General features: G+C 44.1%; 1 protein-coding gene and 1 pseudogene across 5 annotated transcripts in view; one reads left to right on the top strand and one right to left on the bottom strand.

Annotated features, from left to right (window-relative positions):
• DNAJA3 (DnaJ heat shock protein family (Hsp40) member A3) overlaps positions 1-10599 on the bottom strand; it is a 32043-nt gene extending 21444 nt beyond the window's left edge. For 2 of the 5 annotated variants that reach the window (XR_004967561.1, XR_004967562.1), the window contains exons 1-3: positions 10357-10599; positions 4945-5078; positions 865-948 (exon numbers count right to left, since the gene is read on the bottom strand). Coding sequence is in view for 3 of the 5 variants with exons in the window: in XM_036309351.1 (XP_036165244.1) it covers positions 865-948; positions 4945-5078; positions 10357-10567 (429 nt within the window). In the remaining 2 variants the exon portion in view is untranslated. Of the gene's footprint in view, positions 1-864; positions 949-4944; positions 5079-5991; positions 6152-10356 lie in introns of all 5 variants that reach the window. The other 3 variants (XM_036309353.1, XM_036309351.1, XM_036309352.1) reach the window with 3 other exon arrangements.
• LOC118656265 lies at positions 1488-1778 on the top strand (annotated as a pseudogene).
• Positions 10600-10952: the final 353 nt, after the last annotated feature.

Below are 10952 nucleotides of genomic sequence, written 5' to 3' on the forward strand. Positions count from 1 at the left end.
AGAATGTTCTTATTCTTAGAAAATATTGAAATACTTGGGAATAGAGAGATACAAAGTCTGTGACTTACTCTCAAAAGGTTGGGGGCCAATGTACATACACAGAGAGCAGATATATCCTATATATCCTGATATCCTATATATTCTGAACTCTTTGCATGGTCAGAATCTGGGAAGAAGGCCCACTTTAAAATTTATTTATTTATTCCTCACCTAAGGATATTTTCTCCATTGCTCTTCAGAGAAAGTAGAAGGGGGGAGAGAAACATCAATGTGAGAGAGCCACATCAATTGGTTAACTCCCGCACGCACCCCGACTAGGCCTGGGGATTGAACCTGCAACCCAGGTATGTACATTTGACCAGAAATTGAACCTGAGACCCTTCAGTGCTCAGGCCAACGCTCTAACCACTTAGCAACACTGGTCAGGGCAAGAAGTCCACGTTTAAAGAACTCCGGAACTGTTCAGTAGTTTCATGTTCTGTCCCGGATTACACTTTAAATTCCTCCAGGGCAGTGGTGGTCTTCTACTTTTACAGGATCCACCATCCCCTCCAAAAAGCAATGCCCTAAGTAAGAGGGGGTGATCAAATAGGTGCAGAATTCATCCAGCAAGGTGTTCCCAGACCCAGCTACAAGTCCAAGCTTTGTTAATATAGACTGGACCTTGGTTTTTTTTTGTTGAGATTCCAAGTTAGATCTAGCATGAGACCTGGGAATCTCTTTTTTCTTTAACAAGATGAGCTGGTGCAGGGACAAAGCCTTCATACTGGAACTTAGGACATATCAAGTTGCCCTGTGCAGCACACTCTGATGCATACATGCAGCTGAATGACAGTAACTGCACACACCGGTGGTTCGGGTTACCTCATAGGCTTCTGCCAGCTGGGAAAACTTCTCCTTGGCTTTGGGATCGTCCTTATTTGTGTCTGGGTGATATTTCTTGGCAAGCTATGGGAGGAAACGGTAAACTACTATGAACACAAAATGATTTCTAAAACTGAATCCCAAATACCTGTCACAATTTTGTCTCCTTCATAGTAGTTGTCTCTCTATAACTTTATAAAAAATAGCAATAATACAAGGTTTAAGACATCAAAATAAACCATGTCTTCAAATCTGAGATATGTACACATTTTTCAACTACAACAAATCTCTACCAAAAATAACAATTATTTAGAACTTGAGCACCTTTGTGAAAGATGCAAAATAGTGTGTCTGGTACACTTTCATCTACGTAAAAAAGAGAGGAAAATAACTGGATGAAGAGATTTTTGGAAGAACATACAATAAACTGGTAACACTGCTACAGGAGGAATATGGATGAATGGGGAAAAAGACCTCAAAAAAAAAGAAAAAGAAAAAAAGACTTCAATGTTTACTACCTTATACTTTTTGAATTCTGAATAAGAGGAATATATTCAAAACATACATTTAAATATTAAAAACAAAACTACATCTTGCTCTTTGGTCTCAGCAGCAGAAGCAAGATGATGAGGGGGACATCATCGTTCAGCAAGTGCCACAACACGACGCACACACTGTGCCGCCCAGTGGCTCGAAGCCTACCACCCGTAGAGGTCCACCTACGGCCAGTGTGGCTACCCCGCCAATGCAAGAGGAAGTATAACTGGAGCGCCCAGGCTAGCTGACGAAACACTACCGGAACTGGTCACGTGAGGCACCTAAAAATTGTGTACCGAAGATTCAGGCATAGATTCTGTGAAGGAACGACACCTAAACTCAAGAGGGCAGCAGTGGCCGCATCCAGTTCATCTTAAGGATTTCAATAGTTGGCCATGCAATAAATATCATGGTTTAAAATTTTTTTAATTAAATGAAATTTTTAAAAAACCTAAATCTCACTTGGCTGTCCTGAGCATACAGGTGTGCTGAGCAGCTCTCAAACGAAGCCTACCTTCTGGCTGTGCTGAGTAGTGCTGTGTGCTTTGTAGGTGTTCACCACTGTTTGCTGGACTCCTGGCCTTCCAAGTTTGGATTACCACAGGTCCCTTATGTGATGGCAAGGAGGTGCACAGAAACAGAATCCTAAAGCTGACAGTGTCTGGGGAGGCCGTTTGGCTCCATCACTGCCAGCAGCTGGCTGCTTAATCTGCTTTCTGGAGATGCTGGTCCTCACACCAGCATATGGATGCATGTCAGAGGCTGTGAGCTAAGCACTGAAGGGTTGGGGGCGGTCTCAAGCATGGCCAGGCTACAAGGCAAGATATGTCTATCTACTGGCTGGTCCCAAACTCCAAGACAAGATATATTAAAACATGAGACTCGCACAAGGAGCCGAGAGGCCTTTTATAGTCAGAAAGATCTGTACTTTCGTCTCACGTATTCCACATATTAGCTGTGTCCGCCTTGGATGTGTGTCATAACCTCACCAAGCCTCTTGCCATTAGGATTTATCAAGATCTGAGTCCAGCCTGGCCAGGTATGGCTCAGTGGTTGAGTGTCGACCTATGAACCAAGGGGTCACTGGTTTGATTCTTGGTCAGGGCACATGCCTGGGTTGGGGGCTCGATCCTCAGTGGGGTATGTGCAGGAGGCAGCAGATCAATGATTATCTCTCATCATTGATGTTTCTATCTCTCTCTCTCCTTCTCCCTTGCTCTTTGAAATCATTAAAAATGTATTTTTAAAAATGATCTGAGCCCTAGCTTGTCTGGCTCAGTAGATAGAGCATTGGCCTGTGAATTGAAGGGTCCCGGATTCAATTCCGGTCAAGGGCACATGCCCAGGTTGCAGGCGCAGTCCCCAGTGGGAGGCGTGCAGGAGGCAACCAAACGTGATTCTCTCTCATCGTTGATGTTTCTATCTCTCTCTCCTTTCTCCCTTCCTCTCTGAAATAAAAATATATCCAAAAAAAAAAAAAAAAAAGGAATGAAGTACTTATACATGCAACAACATGGATGAACCTTGAAAATATGCTAAAGTGAAAGAAGACACTCATTAAAGGCTATATGTTGTATGATTTCATTTCTGTGAAATGTCTGGACCAGGCAAATACATAGATAGAAAGGTTAGCAACTGCAAGGGCAGAGGAGAAAGAATGTGGTCTAAGTGCTAATGGTATGGGGTTTCTTTCTTCTTCTTCTTTTTTTTTTTTTAATATATCTTATTGATTTTTTACAGAGAGGAAGAGAGAAGGATAGAGAGTTAGAAACATCGATCAGCTACTGGGGATGTGCCCGAAACCAAGGTACATGCTCTTGACTGGAATCGAACCTGGGACCCTTCAGTCTGCAGGCCGACGTTCTATCCACTGAGCCAAACCGGATAGGGCTGGGGTTTCTTTTTGAGTTGTTGAAAATGTTCTAAAATTGATTGTGATGATGACTAGAGAACTAAATATATTAAAAACCAGTGTACTGTACACTTTTAAAAAAAATTAGGAAAAGGAAGTAGCAATCCAAGCCATAACCTGTTAGGTCTATCTTGATCAGTACTTGGTTCACATACATTGGCCCTGGAAAAAGGTTTTGCTCACCCACAAAAAACTTTTTTTTTCAATTTAAACAATCTTGTAGTGAATTTTTCATAAAGGTAATTTATTTTTGTATTCAATTCATATTTTATTTAATTTAAAGATCTTCTTTATTCTGATATTGTGGCTTTCCTATTTTTATGGTGTTTAGATGCTCTTTCTCTTACCAATGACATTAATAGATTGTACTTGTTATTTTTTTATATATATATATTTTATTGATTTTTTACAGAGAGGAAGGGAGAGGGACAGAGAGCTAGAAACACCGATGAGAGAGAAACATCAATCAGCTGCCCACTCCCCGCACGCCCCCGACTGGGGATGTACCCGCAACCAAGGTACATGCCCTTGACCACAATCAAACCTGGGACCCTTCAGTCCACAGGCCGACGCTCTATCCACTAAGCCAAACTGGTTAGGGCTGTACTTGTTATTTTTAACATCGATATTAGACAAAATACAAAAGTTGGCACTCCTACACTGGTGTCCCCATTTTTTATTTTAAATTTTTGATCAGAGCAAAAAATCTGGGAACCATTGGTCTAAATAACATACATGCCACTTTACGAATTGGTCCTAATACATTCTGGGATGTGATGATGGAAATTTCACACTTTCTGAGTTAAGAGAAGAAATAATTCTAAGGCCATAAACTCATATCTAAATGCAAAAAATGACTACCTAAAACTTAAACCAGCATGCCTACTACAGAATAAATTTAAGTACAAAACCAGCTATTTTAAAGAAAAGAAAAGGAAAAAAAACACAACCAGCTGTGGCCAGGCCAGCATGGTTCGGTGACTGTGTCGACCTATGAACCAGGAGGTCACAGTTCGATTCCCAGTCAGGGCACATCCCCGAGTTGTGGGCTTGACTCCCAGAGTGGGGTGTGCTAATTCTCTCTCATCATTGATGTTTCTATATCTCCCACTCCCTTCCTCTCTGAAATCAATAAAAATATATTTAAAAAAAAGAACACACAGCTGTGAAAAAAAGTTTTTTTAATCTCTTTTCTGAAGCATTAATGGGTACAGTATCATGCACTGAAAAACACAGTCCAACAAAGCCCATCTTTATCATATCATTCTATACCAGTGATGGCGAACCTATGACACGCGTCAGAGGTGACATGTGAACTCATTTTTTTGGTTGATTTTTCTTTGTTAAATGGCATTTACATATATAAAATAGATATCAAAAATATAAATCTTTGTTTTACTATGGTTGCAAAAATCAAAAAATTTCTATATGTGACATGGCATCAGAGTTAAGTTAGGGTTTTTCAAAATGCTGACACGCCGAGCTCAAAAGGTTCGCCATCACTGTTCTATACTATCAGCAGCCTGGGTCCTATTCGTATGGGTGTATACACATGGCACTAATCAATATCAGACTAAGTCAACAGCATTCCTTCTACAATCTTGTCTCTAAAAGCTGGCTTTCATACAGACCTGGTAATAGGCTTTCTTGATCTCTTTCTGGCTGGCATTTCGGGGCACTCCTAATATCTGGTAATAATCCTCTTTGGCCAGAGGGGTACTTGTGTGGAAAGAGGCAGTACAAACAAAAGGGTAACTTTTTACTCCTAAAAAAGAAAAAAGAAAAGAAAATCACTCAGGGAATATGCTCAACAAAAGGAAATTGTGAGTAAACTAGCCAGGTTATACCTGTGAAGTAGCAAATAGATCACAACTTTAGAGCCTGTTCTCTACTGCACTTCAAAAATGGCTAAGGTGCCTGGCTGGTGTGGCTCGATGGTAGAGCGCTAACTTATGAATCAGGAGGTCATGGTTCGATTTCAGGTCAGGGCACATGCCCAGAGTTGTGGGCTTGATCCCCAGTGTGGGGCGTGTAGGAGGCAGCCAATCAATGATTCTCTCTCATCACTACTGCTTCTAACTCTCTCTCCCTCTCCCTTCCTCTCTAAAATAAATTTAAAAATGTGTGTGTGTGTGTGTGTGTGTGTGTGTGTGTGTGTATATATTTTAAATGACTACAGCCAGCACAGCTGGTGTGGCACAGTGGTTGAGCATCGATCTATGAACCAGAAGGTCACGGTTAGATTCCTGGTCAGGGCACATGCCAGGGTTTCAGGCTCAATCCCCGGTGTGCGGCGTGCAGGAGGCAGCCAATCAATGATTCTCTCTCATAATTGCTGTTTCTTTCTCTCTATCTTTTCTCCCTTCCTCTCTGAAATCAAAAATATATTTTTTAAATGGCTAAGGTCACTGTATACAAAGATTTTAAACATGTCAATATAAAGCTGGGTGGGGCTGATCCTCCTGGATTAAACTACCAATGGAGCTCATTAAACCACCAAACAAACCGTACCCCAGATGGGGGCTGCACCTGGAGATGATTAAAAAGGGAGTTAGCTCCCGTTACACTGCTTGAGAACGCACCACATGCCAGGTATTTTCATAGACTTTATCTCACTCAATGCTGAGTAACTCCTCAGGTTCTTTCCCTCTACCAAGCAACCTTGAAAATCTGCTCACGGGGTAGGGTGGTGCCAGAGTGCGGTCCCAGGAACAGCAGCATCAGCCTATTACAAACGCACATTTTCAGGTCTTCCCCCTCGCCTGAATCAGAAACTCTGAAGGTGGCTCCCAGCAGGCTGTGTTCAACAAGCCCTCCAGGTGATGATCCTGTTGAATGCTCAAGTTTGGGAACCACTATGTTAATTAAATGGTTCTCAGTAGTCTTTAGAGTCACGCATCTCTCAGAGAATCTAATAAAAGCATTGATCTCCTCCCCTAAAAATAATACATGTATAGACACACAAGACTAAAAAGCTCTGTGCCAGAACCTCTGTTTACCACAGAGCAGACAACCTGAAAGGAATCAAAGCAAAGGCAGGCAGCCATATGCCCTGCCTCTTTTCAGGCCTCTTGCATCAGCAACTAGGTGGAAAGGCCAACAGACACAGCTACTCAACTGCCCTTTGTGCATGAAGCAGAGTGCTAACATCACTGTCACAAAGTGAAGCCTGGGGAGCTGCTCTATAATCTCCAGTGCTGCTCCTAACACACAACCCATCCTGTGACAACTGGAAGAAAGGGGAGTGGGGGGTGGGGGGGAGTTAAGGCAGGAGGGATAAAAGGGTCAAAAATGAAGATCATGAGGCAGCTATGTTTTTAAGTCAAACATTAGTCTGGAGAGGATAAGCTTCTGTATTCACCATTCATTCATTCATTCATTCATTCATTCATTCATTCAGCAAATGCTCACTGAGCCCCTACCAAGCACTAGGCTTTACACTGGGGATATGACAGCAAGCCATTCAAAGGCACTGCCCTCCTGGAGATTCTATTTACTCAAGATCTTAAACCACTGTACCAGGCACTGAGGATATAAGATGAGGAAAAGAGTCAAAACCAATGCCTCCAAGTTCAGCAGTCCCACAGGGCAGTCTGGAAGGCAGTGTGAAGATATATTAGCACAAGGACAGCAGAGTGAGAAATACACAAAAGGTTCACCTCACCAGGGTTTCTCAACCTCCCACAGTGGAGGATGGGATCAGTTTCAGCAGGGGACGGAAGTAGGAGCTGTCCTATTGTTGGTCAAAACCATTTTGAGCCCCACCTGCAAATCCCTATGTTGACGTCCTAACCTCCAGCACCTCAGAAGGTGAATGTATTTGGTGATAGGATCTTTGAAACAATACTGACAAAACACTGGACTTCTCTAGCCTCCAGAACTAGGAAAAAAAGGGAAACATGTTTCTGTTGTTTAAATCACCCAGTTTATAGTACTTTGTTATGGTGACCTTAGCAAACTAATATACCTAGTATGTATTATAGGATGTTTGGTAGCACTCCTGGCCAACTAGTCACCAGTAGCACCACCTACCGCTTCTCCCGCTCTATAGTTGGCAGCTAAAAATGACATTACTACAAATCCCTTGGAGGGTAAAAATCACCCCACTGGCAACCCCACCTAAGAAGTTCAGGGAAGGTCTTCTAAGGCTCCTGCTGTTAAACTGTAGACTAAGGAGGGGTTTAAATCCATCCAGATTTACCCCGGTCGTCCTGGCATTATCTGCAACAGCATCCCCTTTGGCTTTCAAAAGTGCCCTGTTCGGTGACTAAACCATATGATCACCTTTGGTTTAGAGGGAGTGGCTCATTCCTGTGCACTTAGGAACTGCAGGTACTAGACTCCAGACATGCGTGCATGTGAGGCTCCAGCCTCTGTATGGTGTTTGTAGTGATGGCAGGGATGATGGTTAGAGGTGGGGTGATTAGAAATGATGATGATTAATGGGGCCTAGAAATAAACAGAAGGGCTCTAAGCTATGCTAAGAGTCTAGATTTTATACTGAGGGTAATAGGAAGCCACTGCAAGTGTTAAATAGAGAAGCGATCAGGTTTGCATGAGGAAGAGCTCTCAAAAACAAAACAAACAAACAAGGAAGATTGGGACACTACTTAAAATTAATCTGAGCATAAAAGACAACCAGGGTGTTAAGCATATGGAGGAAGGAGGCAAGATAAGGGATAGCCTAGACTCGGTTAGTTGGAGCATTGTCCTGTACTCCAAAAGGTTGTGGGATTTCTGACCAGGGCACATACTGGCTAGGGAAATAACTGCCTTCTTTCTGTGCTTGGGAGAAAAGTCAAATTTAAAGTGTTTCTATGTCACCTAATTGTACTACTTGATTTGAGATGAAGTCACAGACCAGTATTTGGGAGCTAAGTTGATGACTTTAGATGTGATATCAGAATGCACTCTGAAGGATGCCACCTCTCACCTGATACAAAACATACCTATTTTGGGCTGTGGGCTCTCTTGGGATACCAATAAAAGGATAGCTGAGCGAAGTTCCTTAATAATGGCTGCATAGAAGGCTCAGCACTTAATACTTGTCTGTCTCTCTCTCACACACACTCACACACTGCTCTCTAGCCCAGCCAGTGTGGCTCAGTGGTTGAGCATCAACCCATGAACCAGGAGGTCATGGTTGGATACCCGGTCAGGGCACAAGCCCAGTATTGCAGGCTGGATCCCCAGGAGGGGGTGTGCAGGAGGCAGCTGGTGGATGATTCTCTCTCACCGCTGATTTTTTCCCTCTCCCTTCTCTCTGAAATCAATAAAAACATATTTTTTAAAAAATGCTCCCCAAATTGTACAAATGTAATATGAACAATTTTTTGTTGTTGTTGTTAATCCTTACCCGAGGATATTTTTCCATTGATTTTTTTTTTTTTTTTTTTTTTTTTTTAGAAAGTGGAAGAGTGAAGGAAAGACAGAGAGAAATACATTGATTGGTTGCCTCCTGCACGCACCCTGACCAGGGCCCGGGCCCAAGAGGAGCCTGCAACCAAAGTACGTGCCCTTGACCAGAATCAAACCCAGGACCATTTGGTCTGCAGACTGATGCTCTATCTACGGAGCCAAACCGGCTAGGGCTGTAATATGAATAAATTTATCTAGACATTAGAAAATGTTAGCAAAATATAAAAATGACTTTTACTCATACTGAGAAATATAAAATGACACCCCTCCAAACGACTGCTCCGTCTATGAGGCAATACAGATGGCAAGAACAAAATTTAAAAAATGGGATAACTTGACCAAAATCACAGCCAATCTTGTATCCCCAATACCTAGAACAGTGGCTTTGGCATAAGACACTCTCAGTATGTACCTGCAAATGAATAAATTTTCAGTTAGGGAAAGAGGCTCAAGGGATTAAATAATTCATTCATACACACACACACACATTGGTAGAGATAAGTGTGCTCACTGTACGAAGTAATCGCAATTACTAATACTTGAATGACAGCATTAACAAAACTGGGACCCAATAGGAAATTATCTTGTCAGGGCCCTTTAATTACCCACCTTTGTAAGGTTACAGATAGCTTAAATACCATTTACACAAATTCTAGGGAACAGAAACAACTAGCACAAGTCGGGCACATTCAGGTTCAATGATTCCTCCTTCCTTCTCTCACAATAATGGAAGCCATCCAACACACAACATGAAAAACTACCACGGCTAACTAAGCACCTAAAGCCTTAATGAATATTAATTCACTATCACCCGGGCTGTTAAGCAAGCAGCAGGTTTTGAATCAAGGTTTTACCACTTTTTCGCTTTGTGACGTTCTAAGTTGTTTAACATCCAAGCCTCAGTGTGTTTTTTTTAATCTACAAAATGGAAATAACAAGTGTCTATCACATGAAAATGTTCATGCTTGGTGCATAGTAAGGGCTCAGTAAGTGTATCTTTCATACAGTTACCAACTTAAGGACTTCTCAAAGAGACTGTTCAGTGTAACTTTCAACTTACACCGTGTGGTGGAAAAGCGTGCAAATTATGAAAGTACAGTTCTGGGCTTGGGACAGCTTTTCTGATTCTAACTTTGTGACCTTGGGCAGGTCAGTTCCTCTGCTAGAATTCCAACTTTCCATTCTTTAAAATGGGGATGACAATTCCCATCATGCAGGGTGTCGCTGCTGGGAAATAAGACGAGGTACGAAGTGCCTAGCACAGAGTGGATGCTCCCGGAATGGCAGTGACCTCCTCCCTTCCGCACCGGCTGGAAGGAGCAGGGAAGAGGAAGGAATGGGGATAGGGAGCCGCGGCAGGCAGGAGAGAGGCCTCCGGAGATGTTGGCACAGAGGTGAAGGGTCACGGCCCACGGGACGTTGCACCCCCGCCGCCGGGAGCTCCATGCAGCAAATCTCGTTCACCGAGTAGTCACTGGGGCCTCCTGCTTGCCCGTCTCCCCCAAGCAATTCCGCATGCGCCTCGGAAAACACCCTTCACCCCGCTACTCCCGTAACTGGCGCGAGGTGAGTCCCTCCCTTCCAGGCCTTGGAGCCCCTACTCGGGCACCGGAACCTGCCCTCACCTGTGAGGCTGACACCGGGTCTCAATGTCAGTAGCGCCCCTTGGCCGCGAGCTCCCAGGGAAGGCGCGAAAGCAATAACGCTCAGCTTGCGGCCCAGCGACGCCCCCACCACGCCCCCCCTCGGCGGCCGGGCCAGTGTCCCCGCTGCAGCCGGCGGCCGAGGGGTCCCCACAGCCACCAGCAACCAGCGTGTGGAGCACCGCGCCGCCATCTTGGCCCGGGGACACTGCGCCTGCGCCACCCGGCTCTAGGAGGCCTCACGTGGACAACTCGCGCATGCGCCGCGCCGGCGCACCCGGGAGCGGGAGGAGGTGCGGCCCGCTGCACGCGCACGCAGGAATTCGAGCGTGCGTACGTATAGCGGTATCTAAGGCGTCTTCTTGGTAGCCAAAGCTGAAATGAGATTTGCTCTGAAGACTACTACCAGACATAGTTGCCCTGGAGAACCTTGGAATTATGTGCTGGATAATCAAGACTGCACTTTATCTGTATATAAGGATGTGGTTGAATGTAGCCGAATGTAACTGTTTGAGGCGCCTGGCAAGGAACAGGACTACAAATCCTGGCATGCCTTGCGGCGTCTGTCGCGCAGATCC

The sequence above is a fragment of the Myotis myotis genome, unplaced genomic scaffold, assembly GCF_014108235.1.
Source record: "Myotis myotis isolate mMyoMyo1 unplaced genomic scaffold, mMyoMyo1.p scaffold_m19_p_5, whole genome shotgun sequence".
NCBI classification, from domain to species: Eukaryota; Metazoa; Chordata; class Mammalia; order Chiroptera; family Vespertilionidae; genus Myotis; species Myotis myotis.